This window comes from Heteronotia binoei, chromosome 3 (assembly GCF_032191835.1).
Source record: "Heteronotia binoei isolate CCM8104 ecotype False Entrance Well chromosome 3, APGP_CSIRO_Hbin_v1, whole genome shotgun sequence".
Classification (NCBI taxonomy): domain Eukaryota; kingdom Metazoa; phylum Chordata; class Lepidosauria; order Squamata; family Gekkonidae; genus Heteronotia; species Heteronotia binoei.
The window spans coordinates 176,471,741-176,492,128 of record NC_083225.1 but is presented as its reverse complement, the minus strand read 5'-3'; the positions used below and the strand labels follow the sequence as shown (position 1 = coordinate 176,492,128).

Sequence of the window (20,388 nt, the reverse complement as noted above, 5' to 3'; positions counted from 1 at the left end):
TCTGGGGACTTTGGGGGTGGAGCCAGGAGACATGGGGGGTGGAGCCAGGAACAAGGGTGTAACAAGCGTAATTGAACTCCAAGGGAGTTCTGGCCATCACATTTAAAGGGACAGCACACCTTTTTAAAAGCCTTCCTTCCATAGGAAATAATGAAGGATAGGAGCACCTTCTTTTAGGGCTCATAAAATTGGACCCCCTGACCCAATCGTTTTGAAACTTGAGGTGTATTTTGGGGAGAGACACTAGATACTATACTAAAAATTTGGTGCCTCTACCTCAAAAAACAGCCCCCCCCAAAGCCCCCGATACCCGCAGATCAATTCCCCATTATTCCCTATGGGAATCATTCTCCATAGGGAATAACAGAGTGCCCAGTAGACATTTCCCTCCCCTCCCCCAAATTCTAAAGCGGGAGGAGGGCCTCCAAACCAGGGAATCCCCTGCCCCCTCCCTCTCTCACACACTCAAACACTTACTGAGATTGGTTCCTGCACAACTTTACTTGCTCTGAAAATGAAAGCAAAACAAAGGGAGGGGCTGTTCTCTGATGAAACTGTTACTGATCCTTTTTCATGAAGTGCTTCCTGTTTCCTGCTCAGCTTTAAAGGTACACATTTTAAAAATGGACCTGTTTGCAGGTTTCTAAACCTGCTGGAGCTCTAAAGGTACATGGTGACTGTGGGGGCGGGGCTTCCCCTGCCGGCCAGCTGGCTGGGGGGGAGGGGGAGCCTGTAAGAATGGGGGATCCCTCGCTGGGACCTGGGGATTGGGAAGCCTAGAAGATGATGATGATATTGGAATTATACCCGCCTTATACTCTGAATCTCATAGTCTCAGAGCAGCTTACAATCTCCTTTACCTCCCCCCCCACAACACACACCCTGTGAGGTAGATGGGGCTGAGAGAGTTCTCACAGAAGCTGCCCTTTCAAGGACAACTCTGCGAGAGCTATGGGTGACCCAAGGCCATTCCAGCAGCTGCAAGTGGAGGAATGGGGAATCAAACCCGGTTCTCCAGATAAGAGTCTGCGCGGTTAAGCACAACAAACTGGGTCATGGCTCCACCCCCAAAGTCCCCAAATATTTCTTGAGTCAGACCTGGCAACCCTATAACCCCTACTTGTGCCCATGGAAGCTCACCAGCAACCCTGGGCCAGTCATACACTCTCAGTCTAACCTACCTCACAGGGCTGTTGTGATTATAAAATGGAGGAGAGGTGAATTATGTAAGCCTCTTTGAGTCCCCACTGAGGAGAAATGCAGGGTATAATCAAATTAACAAATGAACAAAATTAAATTTTGAGGACAATGATCATCCATGGAATCCAGTCCAAAGTTCAGGAAGAAAAGCATCTAAACACTATGAAAAAAACCCACCACAAAAGTTGAAAGTTGGTGAGAACAGGAAGCAATTTGTGACTTCATAGAAGCAAACATGAAACAAGCCTAACTGTTCCAGCTCACGTTAGCCTGAATTTCAGCCCCACAAAAGCTTTCCTTACAAGAATTTACAAATCCACCCAAGAGTGTCCTGGTTTTAGGGTAGCTGCCTTCCAACCTGGATGCCGTCGGCACGCCTTCAAATTCACAATCGCAGTGAGAAACAACTAACTGCGCCCCCAGTCCTGCCTTTTGCCCCAACTGCTTACCCCTAATGGCAGAATTCCAGCAGTGCTAAGAAGGAACAGAGCTGGGGACACAATGAGCGAAGCAACAGGTACCTTCTTTCCTGAGAGTTAAGAGCTGTGCAGACAGCGACCATCCACCGCAGGCGTAATTGGTTTCACGGGAAGAAGAGATTAGGAAGTGAATACCAAGTCAGCTCAAAGCAAGGGGGAAAAATAAGTCCAAAGGAATAGTAATAAGCGTACTATTAGAGTGGGCCTCTTGACTTCTTGTTAGTTACACAAGAGCAAGGCTAAGTCTTTCCTTTGAATTTAACTACATTTATTTCTGAAGAACATTTCTTCTGAACTCAATGCTTCTGACAACCACATTTAACCACATTTATTTCTGAAGAACACTTCTTGTGAACTCCACGTTTCTGACAATCACAGGCCGATAAACCAAGCGACAAGTAGTAGTCCGCAGCTCAAATCGAAAGCTGATTTAATCGCTTTTGTTTTTATTAGCAGGTAAAATGATTTTAGCTCCGAGTTGGAAATCAAAAACCATGCCTGCGGTTAGACATTGGTTCAACAAGATATGGGACATTGTAGTTAATGATAAGCTCGCTTCTCAGGTTCTTCAAAATGATAACCCTTCCGTAAAGAATAACTTTCTTGAAAAGTGGTTTGATTTTTTTTTCAATATGTTAATGAAAAAAGCGACAATGTCTCTTCAATGCCAATAAAATATTTAGACTTTATGTTTTATTGATGCATCCTATGTGAACAATTATCTATGAAAACAGTAAATGTTGAACTAGATGTAATGTTTACTGCATGAGCCTGAAGTTAAGGTAGCCCCCCTGTGCTGGGGTGATGTCGCATCACGACGTTTTCATGGCAGACTTTTTACAGGGTGGTTTTCCATTGCCTTCCCCAATCATCTGCACTTCCCCCCCAGCAAGCTGGGTACTCATTTTACTGACCTCGGAAGGATGGAAGGCTGAGTCAACCTGGAGCCGGCTACCTGAACCCAGCTTCCGCAAAGACTGAACTCAGTTCGTGAGCAGAGGGCTCCGACTGCAGTACTGCAGCTTTACCACTCTGTGCCACGGGGCTGCTGAACCTGAAGTTACTCTTGGTATTATTATTTTCTTCTTTTTTGTTCTATAAGTTGGAAGCTGTGATTTAAAACGTAATATGAACATATGAAGCTGCCTTATACTGAAGCAGACCCTTGGTCCATCAAAGTCAGTATTGTCTTCTCAGACTGGCAGTGGCTCTCCAGGGTCTCAAGCTGAGGTTTTTCACACCTATTTGCCTGGACCCTTTTTTTGGAGATGCCAGGGATTGAACCTGGGATCTTTTGCTTCCCAAGCAGATGCTCTACCACTGAGCCACCGTCCCATCGTCCCTTAAATAATAAAATTTAAGTTATAAAAAACCAAAGTGACATTTATGACATCTCTATTTGAGGGTGCTGAGTAGGGCTGCCGTGTCCCCCTTGGTCACCAGCAAGGGACAGGGGAGCATAGGATTGTCAGATCCAGCTTGGGAAACTCCTGTGGATTTGGGGATGGAGTCTGGGGAAGACGGGGACCTCAGTGGGGCACAATGCCATTGAGTCCACCCTCCAAAGCATCCATTTTCTCTAGGGAAACTGATCTCTGCAGTCTGGAGATGAGCTGAAATTCCAGAGGATCTCCAGGCCCCACCTGGAGGCTTGGCAACCAAACAAGGGAAACTACAGCCAAGGTTGAGAAAAACGTAGGAGGCTGTGAAAAATTACTGTGCAAAAAACAACTGCAACTCGTGTAATACAGCTTAATACCAGAATTACATGCTCTCCACAAACATATCAGTGCTTAATCGCACTCTGCAATACATAAATACTCAATATATTGCAGAGTGCGATTGAGCACTGATATGTTGTTTGTGGAGCGTGTGCAATTCTTGTATTAAGCTGTGTTACACGAGTTGCAGTTGTTCTTTGTACAGTAATTTTTCACAGCCTCCTACGTTTTTCCCCACCTGGAGGCTGGTATCCTTAGTGGGAGATCAACATCTAGGAGTCAAACCCAAAATAGGAGGGGGGGGGGTTGCAGATGAACTAGCCAAGGCAGACACTGAGGGTTGGGGAGAAAGGTAGGGTATATATGAAACATTTTATTTGTTTATTCACATTATTCGTACTCTCACTGGGACTCTAGGCAGACTGCAAAGTGAGTCAAGATAATCAACATGATGGAACATTCAGTAAACAAAGAAATAGGTTTTGGCTTGTTGAACCAACCAGATGCCTAGAAAGGAGAACTGAAGCAAAGCACAGGTGTTAATGTGACACATTAAATGATGCAAAATTGAATAACAGGATCCAACTGACAGCAAATGTACACAATAATATACACCACAGTCCCAAATAATTGATTTAAATAAATCTGTGAAGTGTTTTGTGCAGTGCAGTGCTACCGTATTGCCTGTGTAGAAAAGGGGAGGGACGGTGGCAGAGCATCTGCTTGGTAAGTATAAGGTCCCAGGTTCAATCCCTGGCACTTCCAACTAAAAAGCGTCCAGGCAAATAGGCGTGAAAAACCTCAGCTTGAAACCCTGGAGAGCCGCTGCCAGTCTGAGTAGACAATACTGACTTTGATGGACCAAGGGTCTGATTCAGTATAAGGCAGCTTCATATGTTCATATGCCCATCACTGTGTAGAGAAGCCACAGTTTTCAAAAAGCCAGAAGAAGAGATTGGATTTATACCCTGCCCTTTACTACTCGAAGGAGTCAAAGCAGTTTACAGTCTCCTTTCCTTCCCCTCCCTACAACTGACACCCTGTGAGGTAGATGGAGCTGAGAGAGTTCTGACAGAAACTGCTCTTGAAAGGAACAGCTCTGCAAGAACTTGTGACTGACTCAAGGCCACATCAGCAGGTGCATGTGGGGAGTGGGGAATCAAACCTGGAGTCTCCCAGAGTCCACACACTTAACTACTGCACCAAATTGGCTCAAAGGAAAGCAGAAGCCTTCCTGATCTCCTCAGACAAGCCATTCCACAAGGCAGGGGCCACGACAGAGAAGGCACATCTATGACTTTGCCCATTTGCAGGTTAGCACCTGCAGTAGAATTGCCAAGTCCCCTGCAGCCTCCTGTCCAAGTCCCCCGCAGCCTCCTGGTACCATAGAGTTTTCCCTCCCAAATTGCTAGAGCGTTCAAAAAAACACAAAGAGTTTTTCCAGAAGCTCCTAGAGCGGCCGGCACGCGATGTCGTCAGTGTGATGACATCACTGTGAGCCAGCAGGTTGGAACCTTCTGGGCGGGGGAACCCCCACTCAGTCTGGGAACCTGCAGAATGACCTGCTCGGATGAGCGAACCAGATGTGGTAGAGCAGAGTGGCAGTCTTGCAAATATGTGGGCCCAAGGCCATGAAGAGCTTTTTATGTGATAGTTGACCTTAAATTTAGCCCAGCAACTGATGGGCAACTAATGGAGTGACTGCAGAATGGGAGTAATCTCTCTCTCTCTCTCGGCTTGGCTTCGCGAACGAAGATTTAAGAAGGGTGCAATAGTCCACGTCTGCTGCTTGCTCTATCTAGCTCCTGCTCTAGCATTCTGCACCAACTGGAGTTTCCAAATTGATTTTTAAGGGAGACCAATGAACAACGCATTACAGTAATCTAGTCTCAATGTCTCTGTGGCATAGATTTAGAAGGTCAAATCAGCCTTCTCAAGGTAAAAGGCCATTTTTTGAGCTAGGCTAAGTTGAAAGACAGCCTTTTTTGCAACTACCTTTTATCACAAAGGCAGTGATGAATTAAAACAGAGGAAGTGAGGCGTGACTCATAAAAGCTCATATTGAAATAAGCAGGGGTGGAATCCTAGCAGGAGCTCCTTTGCATATTAGGCCACATACCCCTGACGTAGCCAATCCTCCAAGAGCTTACAAAAAAGAGCCTTGTAAGCTCTTGGAGGATTTGCTACATCAAGGGATGTGGCCTAAAATGCGAAGGAGCTCCTACAACAATTCCACCCCTGGAAATAAGTGCTGTGAGTCTTAAAGAGCTGTGATCTAGATAGCCCAGGCCAACCCAATCTTGTCAGATATTGGAAGCTAAGCAGGGTCAGCTCTGGTTTCTATTTGGATGAGTGACCACCAAGGAAGACCAAGGTTGCTATGCAGAGGCAGGCAACGGCTAACCACCTCTGAACGTCTCTTGCCTTGAAAAACCGACTGGGTTCGCCATAACTCAGATGCAACTTGACAGCACTTTGACAGCACCATAAAGGTGCTGCTGAACTTCTGATTCATAATGAATTAAAACTCCTCAACCTGTTTTGGCTGCTGTGAAACTTGGTACAAAGGAATACTTTAAGAGCACTATCCAGCCCATTTCTGAGAGCCAGTCTGGTGTAGTGGTTAAGTGCGCGGACTCTTATCTGGGAGAACCAGGATTGATTCCCCACTCCCCCACTTGCACCTGTTGGGATGGCCTTGGGTCAGCCATAGCTCTTGCAGAGGTTGTCCTTGAAGGGGCAGCTTCTGGGAGAGCCCTCTCCAGCCCCACCCACCTCACAGGGTGTCTGTTGTGGGGGAGGAAGGTAAAGGAGATTGTGAGCCGCTCTGAGACTCTTCGGAGTGGAGGGCGGGATATAAATCCAATATCATCATCTACCTCACAGGGTGTCTGTTGTGGTGGGGAGGAAGATAAAGGAGGTTGTGAGCCGCTCTGAGACTCTTCAGAGTGGAGGGCGGGATATAAATCCAATATCTTCATCTACCTCACAGGGTGTCTGTTGGGTGGAGGAAGGTAAAGGAGATTGTGAGCCGCTGTGAGACTCTTCGGAGTGGAGGGCGGGATATAAATCCAATATCTTCATCTACCTCACAGGGTGTCTGTTGTGGGGGAGGAAGATAAAGGAGATTGTAAGTCACTCTGAGATCTGGAGTGGAGGGTCGGATATAAATCCAATATCATCATCATCTTCTTCTTCTTCTCTGGGAGAGTTTGGAAAAAAGATCTCCAAAGAAAAGGAAAGCAAGGTCCATCTTCTGGCGCCCTCTATTGTTCCATTCTTGCAAACGTCAGACAGCCTGCAAGCACGCTCCTGCGGCCACTTCATTGAGGACAGTGCAGACTGTGAAGCTGCGGGCAGCCTCTGTTACCAGTTGCATAAAACCGTTAGAGAGCAAACAAACTACAAAGCTGCAAACTGCAAACCAACCACTGCGATCTGTTTAAAAAGGCCACCTGCACCTTGGGCTACTGCTCCGATCTCTCTCTCTCCTGTGCCTCAGGCCTGGTTCTCAGAGAAGCTAATGGTTCATCAAGGAGGCCATCAGTCTGAAGCAACACCTGATGGGAATGATTGCCTTTTCTGGAATCCCAAGGCAAACATTACAATCCTTTTATGAGAACGCTCGCCAAGTTTATAATCTCTTATCTCAGAGCAAAGAGGACGAGTCAGAAGCCTCCCCGCTCCCGCCAAAACTAGGGTTGTCAAGTCCAATTCAAGAAATATCTGGGGACTTTGGGGGTGGAGCCAGGAGACATCAGGGGTGGAGCCAGGAGACATTGGGGTGGGGCCAGGAGACTTTGGGGGTGGAGCCAGGTTGTGACAAGCATAATTGAACTCCAAAGGGAGTTCTGGCCATCACATTTAAAGGGACGGCACACCTTTTAAAATGTCTTCCTTTCATAGAAAATAATGAATAATAGGGGTACCTTCTTTTGGGGCTCATAGTATTGGACACCCTCGTCCAATCTTTTTAAAACTTGGGGGGTATTTTGGGGAGAAGCACAGAATGCTATACTGAAAATCTGGTGCCTCTACATCAGAAAACAGCCTCCTCAGAGCCCCAGATACCCACAGATCAATTCTCCATTATTTCCTATGGGAATAAGTCTCCATAGGGAATAATAAGAGTTCCCAGCAGACATTCCCCTCCCCTCCCCCCACTTTCTGATGACTCTGAAGCAAGGGGACAGCCTCCAAACCAGGGGATCCCCTGCCCCCACCTGGGGATTAGATACACAATAGGCTACACCGAGGAATGAAGTTGCAACCAAATAAATCCAAACCACTCTGTGAAAAATATATTTACAAAATGTGATTTATACAAGAAAATAAGTGCCATTCAGCAACCTCATCATTTTATATACCGCATGTGCATATATATAAGAGCCCCGTGGCGCAGAGGTAGTCCCCTGTGCAAGCACCATTCGTTTCTGACTCTGGGATGACGTTGCTTTCACAATGTTTTCATGGCAGACTTTTTACAGGGTGGTTTGCCATTGCCTTCCCCTGTCATCTACACTTTTCCCCCAGCAAGCTGGGTACTCATTTTACTGACCTCGGAAGGATGGAAGGCTGAGTCAACCTGAGCCAGCTGCCTGAACCAGCTTCTGCTGGGATCGAGCTCAGGTTGTGAGCAGAAGACTCTGACTGCAATACTGCAGCTTTACCACTCTGCACCACTGGGCTCATATATATTTATATAAAGTCCAAATCATAACTAAATCCAAGACATGAATCCAAAAAGAGCTCCAGCGGACAGCAAGCACTGTAAAGCCCGTTTTGGACCACCAGGTCCTTCCTCCAGGGAGCGTCTTGAAGAACTTGCGGTATATGTGTAGAGAATTTCACAATGTTCAGATCTTTCACAAATTTATGCACAAAACTGGAACACTGCTGCATCCATTTGGAGATTCAAACAGTGGCCTGCTGCTTTATTTATTTATTTAGATTTTTATCCTGCCCTCTCCGCAAGCAGTCTCAGAGTGGCTAACAGTCAATTTAAAACAATTTTAAGAGTACAATTTAAAACGATAAAAAAAAAAACTCATGGCACTGCTCAAAACTTCAATATTGGCGGGATCATAACTTCCTTCTGACAGTGATCCTATGGCAATCATAATTCCTCATGAGTGATGCCGCTTAGCAGTGTAAGGTGACAGTTTTCACCCATTTAGATATTAAAGGCCTGTCGAAATAATTCAGTTTTACGGACCCTGCGGAATAGGGAGAGATCCCACAGGGCCCTTATGGCCTCTGGGAGGGCATTCCACATTGTTGGTGCTGCCACTGAGAAGGCCTTAGCCCGTGTAGAGCACAATCTGGCCTCCCTTGGCCCGGGGACAGATAGTAGATTTTGTGTCCCTGAACACAGTGGTCCCTGGGGAACATATGGAGAAAGGCGATCCCATAGATAAGCAGGCCCTTGACCACATAGGGCTTTAAAGGTTCAATGTGGAAACTGGTTTTCTGGACCAATGTTCTTCAGCACCACCACAGAATCCCCCAGCTTGGTTTGCCTGAAGGACAGTGGCCATGGAATGCATTGTGTCAGACAGAAATCTTCAGGGCTATGCAGCCACAAGGACTGCTGGAATTGTAACAGAGTGGGAAAAGTCAGCGAGTGAATGCATCTTTGCTTTGATCCAGTGCAGGGCTGGATTAACAATTAAGCCAAGTAGGCACTGGCCTATGGGCCCCCACACCTTTAGGGGCCCCAGGATGGCTTTCTCCCCCCCCACCCCTGAGTTTCCTCCTTAAGCATGCAGCCCTCCCAGCCTGCATGCGCAGCCAGCAACTGAGTTTTTGCCTGACTTGCCTGGTGCGGCTACTGCTGGTGTCGTCGCCAAGTTTGCCTCTCTTTGTCTCTCCCCCGCAGCTTAGTAAAACGGGCTTTTAAGAAGGTGCCTGCAGGTGCAGCAGTGGCCATGGGTGGCGAGGCGGGCGCTCCAACTCTGAGATAATTTGTAAGGGGGGGGGCGAGATTTCGATGGCCTGGGGGCCTCCACAGGGTTTAATCCAGCACTGATCCAGTGCACTCAGGCACCGATGACAGGAATTGCTTGGAATCCACAGGAAAGAGAGCTGCCTGCAACTAGGCACTTAATATGAGGTTACCACCACCACACCTGTACATCCGAGCAACTATTTTTGCAATAACATGCCCCAGAAAGGTTTAAGAAAGCAACACAGATACAGTTGCATATGAATGGTGTATCGTGAGCCAGAATTTCGGAACTCTGACCAGAAGCCCAATACTTGTATGAAGTGGCTCCTTACAGAACAAACATTTGGTGCCGGACCAAACATAGACAACTATTCACCAGAGATTGTATTACATGCTGTTAATTAATACCCAGCTGAGGAACTCTTCTAACTAAACCAACTGAACATTAAAAAGCCACATGTCTGCCCAGTTGTGAGGTCCGTTTAAAGATGAACCATTCTAAGCTTAAAAGCTATGCAGCACATAGCCAGAGATTGCAAGACCTCAACCCCCACACCAAAAAAATGTAAAGACAAGACAGCTCGAATCATACCTGTTCATGAAAGTGCACAAAATTTGCGTCCTCTGAGTACTTAACTTTTGCAAAATCCCTCCTAATAGGATTCTGTGGTCATCCTTATTAACAATGAGAAAACGCAGCTTCAATCCTAAATTCACTTAGTTTCAATACAATTTTATTTGTTTGTTTATTTCAAAACATTTCTTAGCTGCCTTTCTGCCTTATGGAACTCAAGGTGGCTTACAATATACATACAATTGTGTACAAAAATACACAAAACCCAAAATTTAAAACCACAATTTTTAAAATCAAATGCAGTCTTAAAAATGTCTTCAAGCTGCCTCCTAAAGATCAAAGGTAAGGGGGCCAGGCACACTTCCCAAGGGAGGCTGTTCCATAATCATGGGGCTGCCACCAAAAAGGCCCTCTCTTGTGCAGTGCCAGCCCAAAGGCACATGGCGCCCAAGACAACCACCCCCTCCCCGCAGCGCTGCAACACAGCGCCATGCTCCGTCGCACCCCCCCGAGGGCACCGTGCCAAGGTGCAGTGCCCACAGGCCCCCTCTTTCCCTTCCAGTCGCACCCCCCCCCCCCCCATGATCAGACGCGCTGTGCCTGGGTCGTACTGCTGCGATGTGGCGTGCATCTTAGCTTTCAAAAAACACGCTGAGTGCCTCCTCCACTGCGTTCTTCGAAAGATAAGATGCACGCCCCATCATGGCTGGTAAGGCTCAAGTGTGGCGCACTCTGATGGTGGGGTGGGGGGGGAAGCGAAGGGAAGGAGGGGGCCGGGGGCACCGTGCCATGGCACAGAGTCCTGGGGGGCATGCAATGGAGTGTGGCACTGTGTTGCAGTGCTGCAGAGGCAGCAATGGCGGGGGGGGGGGCGAAGGGATGCTCTGATCGCACCGGGGCGGGGAAGGCAGGCAGGTGGAGGAAGCAGGCATACTAGGCACTTGCCTGGGGCACCGAGAGGGGAGGGAGCCCTCCCAGTGCCCTAGACAACCGCCTAGTTTTCCTAGTGGGCGAGCTGGCCCTGCTCTTGTGCCCCCATTGATTTATGGGAGGTGGGCCTCTTCCTTTGATTTTAATTCCTGGGCAGGATCATATGAGAGAACATGATCCTTCAGATACCCTGGTTCCAAGGCATGTAGGACTTCGATTTCACATCCCAAGAAAATGTTCTGTGAACCAGCACGCTTCAGCGCCATCACCAGACCTACCAGCTTAAATTGCCTGAAGAATTATAAGGAAGGCAATAATAATAATAATAATAATAAATAAATAAAATCTTTTGACTTACATGTTGAGCAGACCAAGAGCATCCTCACCACCAGCTCATAGAAAAGTTTCAGCTTCTGCTGTACTCCAGAGGTGATAGCTGGAACAATGATGTCTGCCGGAACAAAGAACTGAATCGCGTAGGTCACAAAAATCCCAAAGGAATAGAAAATCTTGACCAGTTGATACACCCTGTGGGACACGTTTGGACAGAATGCAAGTTGGGTCAGATTACAGCACACACGTTTGTCTGTGAGACAAGGAAATTGCCTGGAAGAATGTCTGGCACATGTCAATCATTTCTCTTTGCTTCCAGCTTCCATAAAAACAGAATTTGCCTTGCTAAATTAGACGCACCAATGCTTCTAGACTAGTAATTACCCAGATGCTTCCAGATGCTCACTATCAAAGCATGAACTTACCATCTGTTAATCAAAAGCATATTGCATTTGAATATGAGAGGTTCCATTTTTTTATCCTTTTAAGGCTAGCATCCCTTGAAATAAATTCATGGAGGATAGGTCCCTGATCTTCCTTAGAACCTCATCTGCTGAGTCAGTCAAAGAACTCCATCAGTCACATGGAGCAGGAATTTCTTCTGTGCCTATTTGCCAATCTTCTAGTGTGATCAGAGTTCCCTGCTTGAATAGTTCACAACTTCATAAGTTTCTTACTCTATTCCACCCCCTTCCACTCCTTGCCAGTTCAAAATGCCCATCTAATATGGGTTCAGGAATTCCAGTCCAATCCGCACATGTTAATGTGTTATAGATAAATTATGCCAATAAAGGTTTTTGGAAGTGGATATAGATAAAACATCTCAAAAGCTTGATATAATAACCAACACAAGTCAATAATGTTCTCTTAATTACCCTAACTATTGATGGGTGCCAAAAGAGTTTTGGAGACTGCAGTCCAAAAACTTCTCACATGAGATAAGCACAAGCTACACAAATTAAAATTAAGTGGCAGATGCAGTGTGGTAGGAATATTCTACCACAACAATGCGTGTTTCCTTCTCCCTAAATAATTTCCTAACCTTTCCCTATGCTGGTCTTATGGAGACTGTTATTCCCAGCTTTAGTTTTTTCTCCTAGCATGGTCATGCTGTAAAGTGCACACATGTGTATTTTATCTTTTTGTCCAAAGAAAGTATGAAGAGTTTTAATAAGGATGTGTGTGTAATACTTGTTCATTTATTTATTTATTCGATTTATATCCCGCCCTACCCCACCAAGGCGGGCTCAGGGCGGCTTACAATTCAAAAAGCTAACAAAATCAGTTTAAAATACATTAATAATTATACAATAAAATGTGTAAAATACATAAAAATACATAAAACTCATGTCTTGTGGCTCTCAAACATCTGACATTTTTTCTGTGTGGCTCTTATGTAAAGAAAGTTTGGCCACCCCTGCCATATGAGGTAGATGGGGCTGAGAAAGCTCTAAGAGCAGTGACTGACCCTAGGTCACCCAGCAGGCTTCGTGTGAAGGACGAGTGGGGAATCAAGCCCAGTTCTCCACACTGGAGTCCATGCTCTTAACCATTACACCAAACTGCCCCCAGTTAATAATTTTAACCAATACAATTAAAACCAAGTGCAGTCAGAGTGAAGAAAGTAATCATAACTGAAGTTTTCTTGATATTCATAGGCACCTAATGCCATATCGTGTATTACAGATTTTTAAGAAAGGCATACAATAAGATTAGTTCCTAACCAGTTTCCTTTCTCAAAAAGAGATTAGGTAAGAAAGATCACCAAAAATGAATTTCTGAATGCTGAAAATAGGCTTTATAAGCAAGGCTGAGGCCAGCTGTTACTGATTTTCCCTCCAATCTCATTTCCAACTGTGAGTAACTGCAATGCAGTTTATTCCAGTATTAATATTGCATCAGTTTTGTTAGCATTGCCATCTTCTGCCAAGAATAATACATTTGAGATGTTAAAAGAAACAGAGAATGTTATATTTATTGGACCCCCATCAGCTCATGAAGACTGCAGCATTACACAGTCTGGCCAATGTACTCCTTTATTAACTCCTCTGTTTATAGGACCCACCAGGACTGTGTTTCTGCTATGATTTTAAAGTGGAGACAAAGGCAAAATGGGAGATCTGGCATCATTCAGCTTCCAGGTTTCAACTTTTCTTTGACAAGTGAAGTGAAGACAAAGGCAAAATGGGAGATCTGGCATCGTTCAGCTTCCAGGTTTCAACTTTTCTTTGACAAGTGAAATGAAGACAACGGCAAAATGGGAGATCTGGCATCGTTCAGCTTCCAGGTTTCAACTTTTCTTTGACAAGTGAAGTGAAGACAAAGGCAAAATGGGAGATCTGGCATCGTTCAGCTTCCAGGTTTCAACTTTTCTTTGACAACATTCAGTATCTAGTTCCTGTTTCTGCCAGTGTAGGCTCAAATGCACATCAGCAATGCTAGCTGAATTCTCAGAAAGGAGTGTGTGTTGGGGGGGGGGGGTGTATGGTTAAAGTGGGGTTGCCAGGTCCAACTCAAGAAATATCTGCGGACTTTGGGGGTGGAGCTAAGAGACTTTAGGATGGAGCCAGAAGACTTTAGGGGTGGAGCCAGGAGACAGTAGGGGTGGAGCCAGGAGCAAAGTTGTGACAAGCATAATTGAACTCCAAAGAGAGTTCTGGCCATCACATTTAAAGGACCCGCACACCTTTTAAATGCCTTCCCTCCATTTGGAATAATGAAGGATATGAGCACCTTCTTTTGGGGTTCATAGAATTGGACCCCCTGGTCCAATCCTTTTGAAACCTGGAGGGTATTTTGGGGAGAGGCAACAGATGCTATGCTGAAAATAGGGTGCTTCTACCTCAAAAGACAGCTTCCCCCAGAGCCCCAGATACCCATGGAACAATTCTCCATTATACCCTATGGGGAATTGGTCTCCATAGGAAATAATGGAATGCCGAGCAGACGTTTCCTTACCCCACACACACACATTTTCTGATGACCCTGAAGCAGGGGGAGGGCCTCCAAACTGGGGGACCCCCTGCCCCCACCTGGGAATTGGCAACCCTAGGTTAAAGGTTTGTCAGGATTGGAACCCAGGGCCTCACTGCATAGCTCTTTGCCTACCCCTATAACCAGCAGAATAAGTTATGCAAAGTGCTGAACTCTGTGGAGCAGGGGTGTTGAACTCATCTGTTATGAGGGCCGGATCTTACATAAATGAAACCATGTTGGGCTGAGCCATGTTGAGCCGGGCCGTATGTGTACCTATTTAAGATTAGGTAGCAGAGAAATAAACTTTATAAAGGACACAGATAAACACAATTAAAGATTTTCTTTTTTAAAATACTTAAAATAAAACATGCTTAAAACATTAGCACTCGGTCTTCAAGGTGCTTTCTTTGTATCTCTCCCATGGGATCTAGGTAACTGGGCAAAGAAAGCTCTGGCTCTTTTCTCCCTTCCCCAGGGGACCAGGAGGGAGAGGAGCCTCAGTCAATAGAAGGAAGAGAGGCTTGGCTCAGTAGCTCTGCTGTGCAACTGAGAGAGCCTGGCAAAGCAAGCTCTGCTTCCCCACCCCCTTCCCCAAGGGAGGAGCCTCAGCAAATGGAGAAGATAAGAGACTTTGCTCTGTAGCTCCTGTGAGATTGAGCAAGCCTTGCAAAGCAAGCTGCGATGCAGAAGGAAGCAAGAGAGAAGGAGAAGGAAGCAGATGACAGCCAATTGTTTGGGGGCCTGATAGGAGCCTTCCGAGGACCTGATTTGGTCCCCAAGCCATATGTTTGACACTCCTGCGAGTGGAGTCTAAACACGTTTGCATTATTTGCATAATTTGCTCAGACTGCAAATTTGGGTTGCAGAATTTCAATCATGTATGTTAAACATGAGGGCACACAACCTTCTATTGTTATCGAAACCAAGAGGAAATGTCTATAAAATATTATATGTAGCTAGACTGCTTCAGTTTTTGCAGCTGGGAGTACTGATTCACTGCTTTTAGCAATTTCAGTCTGTCCTGAAATGCTAGGAATTTCAGCATGTGCTGGGCGACAAGACTGAAGGGGGGGGGGACAAGCAAAGCACCTTATACCCCCTTCCACAGCAGCCTTCCCAGACCAGGGACAGGTCAGCTCAGAACTATTCCTGCTGGCTCCATCACAATCAAGTTCATAAACAAAGAATGGTTTGAAAGCAGCCCCTAAAGAATCATGCATGGTCGAGCTCTCAGAAAGGAAAGGAGTTCTAAGTTTGCAACAAATATTTGGAACCTGGTGGGAGGGAGAGGGAAGGGGGTTGAAAGCCCCATTAAAAGCCGTAACCTGAAAACGGAATTGCTTCATCAGCTTCAAAGCTCAGTACACAACATTCGTTAATTAACTTCAAAGCAAGCTTTCCATACCAATGAGTAAGCAAGTCACCAGCAGTGAAAGACAAGCAAGAATCTCTCGTATTAAGAAACTGTTTTAAGAAAGACTAAATGGTGCTGTTAGCTTACTGTTTCCTAACAAAATCTCCCGGCGCTATCTTTTTAAAAAGACATTTGTGATTTTAAGCTAACAGCTGTCTTAATCTCATTCTATCCAGATAATGTTATATTAATAATTGGAACAATTGCCATAGCTAGAAGTTTTGTTTTTTGGGGGGGCGGGGGGGAGTGGAGAGAAAAAAGATTACAGATGACTATGTAGTGCTGAACACACACTAACTATGTTTTTGGAAGAGCTGGAAACGCTAATTAAGTGTGGCAAAATACACACAGAAACACAGAGCTGGAAGGGACCCCAAGGGTCATCTAGTCCAAGCCCCTGAACATTGCAGGAAATTCACAACTACCTCCCTCCAGAGCCAGCTGTGGTGTAGTGGTTAAGAGCGGCAGAACAAGAACCTGGAAAACCAGGTTTGATTCCCAACTCCTCCTCATGCAGTCAGCTGGGTGACCTTGGGTCAGTCACTGTTCTCTCAGCCCCACCTATCTCACAGGGTGTCTGTTGTGGGGAGAGGAAGGAAGGTGACTGGAAGCTGCCCTGAGACTCCTTTGTGTAGTGAAGGGTGCGGTATTAAGACTTCTTCTTCTTCCCTCAGTGACCCCTGCTCTAAACCCAACGGAAGGGAGGGGGGACCTCAGGATCTCTGGGCCAATCTGTCCTGCAGGAAAATCAGGAGGTGGTGGCGGCTGCAAGCAAAGACAGCTTCAAGAGGGGATTGAATAAACATATGGAGCAGAGGTCCAGCATGGGCTATTAGTCACAGGATATTGATGGAACTCTCTGTCTGGGGCAAGTGATGCTCTGTATTCTTGGTTCTTGGAGGGAGGGGCCACAGTGGGAGGTCTTCTAGTGTCCTGGCTCCACTGACAGACCTCCTGATGGTGCCTGTTTTTTTTGGCCACTGTGTGACACAGAGTGTTGGACAGGATGGGCCATTGGCCTGATCCAACATGGCTTCTCTTACGTTCTTAATCCCTTCTTGACCCCCAAGTAGCAACTGGTATTACTCAGGGCATATAAGAAAGGGCCACGAGAGCTGATCCCTTCCTGCCTTTTGTCTCATGATCAGCCTAAATTTATAGCGAGTCACAGAATCAGCCCTGTTGTCAAAGAGCCATCTAGTTTCTGCTTTAAAACGTCCAAAGAAGAGCCCACTAACTGCCAAGGAAGCCTGTTCCACTGGGGTACCATTTTCACTGTCAAGAAGTTCTTCCTAATGTTTAAGCCGAAAACTTTTAACCAAATCTTGAATGTCCACAACAGGAAGCACAAACTAACGTTGGACTTAAGCCAAAATGCCAAACTCATTCAGGGGGGGTGCTTTTATCAAGGAAACAGGGTTGCAGTTTATTGCACGTATCATCTTGTTTATACTGAATTTTCTCATTTTTGCGATCCAGTTATTGCATCATTTGTGACATATGTCTTCATACTTTTTATTGCACTGTTCCTCTACTTTGGCAGTCCGCCTTGAGTCGCAGTAAGAAAGGTAGAGTGTGAAAGATATTTAAGTTTCAGCAAGTATCTCCAAGCTACTTTCAAGCAGCTTTAATGGGGTTACTTCTATACAAGTAACTACGACCTTGGCTTTATTCCAAATTTTCAGTGGGTAACCAAGAAGGCAATACCTGGAGATTCAGTAAGTCCCTCCCCTGCCCAGTAATAATGCTATAAAATCCACCTTCCAAAGCAGCCATTTTCTCCAGGCGAACTGATCTCTGCCACCTGGAGAGCAGCTGTAATCCCAGGAGATCTCCCGCTACCACCTGGAGCTTGGCTACCACAGGATAAAGAATCTGGTTAGCATCTGACTCGGCCATCATCCCATTTGCAAGCACTGCTTTGTCACCGTGATGGTTTTATGGGCTGACTGATCCTTTAAAAACCCCAATTTATGTCAGTAGCAAAGGCCCGAAACAAAATTTAAATCGGACCCTTTCCTTTGCCTTTACATTTCCGTAATCTTATGCACAGGGGTCGTTTTGTAGAAAAATAGGTGATGGAGCTCATCCAGGGATTGTTATGCAGCTGCGCCTACTATTCATTTGGAATACTGTGTGCAATTCTGGTCACCGCACCTCAAAAAGGATATTATAGCATTGGAAAAAGTCCAGAAAAGGGCAAGTAGAATGATTAAAGGGCTGGAGCACTTTCCCTATGAAGAAAGATTAAAACGCTTGGGGCTCTTTAGCTTGGAGAAACGTCGACTGCGGGGTGACATGATAGAGATTTACAAGATAATGCATGGGATGGAGAAAGTAGAGAAAGAAGTACTTTACAAGAATTCGTGGGCATTCGATGAGATTGCTGAGCAGTCAGGTTAAAACAGATAAAAGGAAGTACTTCTTCACCCAAAGGGTGAGTAACATGTGGAATTCACTGCCACAGGAGGTGGTGGCGGCTACAAGCATAGACAGCTTCAAGAGGGGGTTAGATAAAAATATGGAGCAGAGGTCCATCAGTGGCTATTAGCCACTTTTTTGGCCACTGTGTGACACAGAGTGTTGGACTGGATGAGCCACTGGCCTGATCCAACATGGCTTCTCTTATGTTCTTATGTTCAATGGACAAGGAGGTGGACCTCTCAGAAGGAGGAGATGGAACTCTCAGAAAGGTTCAGAAGCTGTGCTCCTGTGAGCTCCCACTGAATCTGAGGCCTGCTTATACAGCCTACATTAGCAATTCCCAAGCAGGGCATACTAATGTGCTGGCAGGAAGATTGCTCCAAAGTGTATCCTTAAAAGCTCCCATGAACCCAAACCACTCATCCATGAAGAAGTCTGCCTGCAAGTGCTATATCAGTGAAAGACTTTCTGCTCTGGCCCGGTCTCATCTGTTAAGAGATCAACAGCTTGACTGTGTACCTGCAATGGATGTGGTCGACTCACCCAGCATCAACGTTAGCTGCCTGGTGTGTCTCTGCACGCATCAGTGCCCTAAGACTGTCTGTTAGGGGAGCTTTTCTTGTTCTAATTCTTGTTTTGGGTCTAAAATCCCAAAACAACGTTCACCAGCTCTGTTCTCAGACATAATACAATTTTAGCCCCCTTCCAGAGTACACACTGCATTCCTTCCAGGGAGAAAAGGGAAATAAGCCTTTTGCACATGTTCTTGGGAGATAAGGATGGGACAGACCCCTTGACTGAGATAAGGTCGCTTAGCGATCAGCAGGTCAAAGAGCACATTTTGGGCAAGGATGGGAGGAAGGACAGAAACATCCTAAAATATACCAGAGCGGGGTAGCCAAACTTGCTTAATGTAAGAGTCACATAGAATAAATGTCAGAGCCTCAATACACAAATGTCAGATGTTTGACAAGAGGGAGGGAAGACAAATAGGTGGTGGAGGGGGAAAGAAAGCAACTTTAACTTTACATACATTTTCCAAGCCACCAACTGGCTTGGAGTAGTGATTTAAAGAGATAAAAGCCTTCCCCAAGCTGGCCCGGTCAGCTCTTTGAAAGTTAGGAAACACCTGCCTACCAGTTTCCCCTCTAAGCTAAGTTAGCGTGAGCTAGCTCACAGATTTTTAGCCTCCAGCTCACACATTTTTGTCTTAGCTCAGGAAAAATGGCCCCAGAGCACAATAATTTCTGCAGTCGCTCACAACTTTAATGCCAGCAGCTCACAAAGTAGAATTCTTGCTCACAAGATTCCGCAGCTTATAGGGAACATTGCTGCCTACTATGCCTAGCATTTAAAAACTTGAACCTGTCCTTCTTCCTTAAGCCCACCCCACCCCAACTGCTGCTGCTCAACAAGCTTTGAACTATACTTCATAGAATGTTCAGAATCCAGAAAGACTCCCAAATCATTTCGACCGGTCATCTACTCACAATTTATTTTGTGGCAGGTTCAGTGTTATGCTGCCTTGGATTTCATCCCCAAAGCGCATGTAACCCAGAGTAGACAGGGAGATGTACAAGGTCATCACAATCCCCATGCCGATGTTCAGAGCCTGTGGGAAACGGCCAGCATCCTTCATTCTGTTCTCAAGGGGAAGCACCTGAAAGAGACAGAAGAGGCCTGCAGAGGTAACTAACAGCTTCCTTTGTTTAGACCCCAAAAACTGGTAAAAATCCACAGCTCTCTGTGTCCAAGGATTCTCTCTAAGGGGCTCTCAACTGGTCAAACAGGCCTGCCTGATGAGGTCAGGAAGATACTTCCTCTCTCATTCTTCAGAATGCTTACCACCAAGGAGTTTAGGAGAGCCTTTTCTATAATTTGGAATGAAACTGCTTCTGAGTAGATCCATGCTGAAAGTAACATCTTTAAGCTGTGGAGTCTAGAAAGCCAGTTTGGTGTAGTGGTTAAGTGCGTGGACTCTTATCTGGGAGAACCAGGTGTGATTCCCCACTCCTCCACTTGCACCTGCTGGAATGGCCTTGGAACATAAGAGAAGCCATGTTGGATCAGGCCAACACAGAGTGTTGGTGTCGCATAGTGGCCAAAAAACCCAAGTGCCATCAAGAGGTCCACCAGTGGGGCTAGAAGCCCTCCCACTGTGCCCCCCCCAAGCACAAGAATATAGAGCATCACTGCCCCAGACAGAGAGTTCCAACAATAAGCCACAGATATCTCAAGAGCTGTCCTTGAAAGGGAAGCTGCTGTGAAAGCCCTCTCAGCCCCACCCACCTCACAGGGTGTCTGTTGTGGGGGAGGAAGGTAAAGGAGATTGTGACCACTCTGAGACTCGGAGATTCTAAGTGGAGGTTGGGATATATATCCAAAATCAT

General features: G+C 46.0%; 1 protein-coding gene across 1 annotated transcript in view; it reads right to left on the bottom strand.

Annotated features, from left to right (window-relative positions):
* The window catches only part of SLC36A4 (solute carrier family 36 member 4), a 104,508-nt gene that overhangs the window by 43,434 nt on the left and 40,686 nt on the right, over positions 1-20,388 (bottom strand). Inside the window, exons 9-10 of the mRNA XM_060234947.1 lie at positions 19,489-19,658; positions 11,210-11,379 (exon numbers count right to left, since the gene is read on the bottom strand). Coding sequence (XP_060090930.1) covers positions 11,210-11,379; positions 19,489-19,658 — 340 coding nt within the window. The remainder of the gene's footprint in view (positions 1-11,209; positions 11,380-19,488; positions 19,659-20,388) is intronic.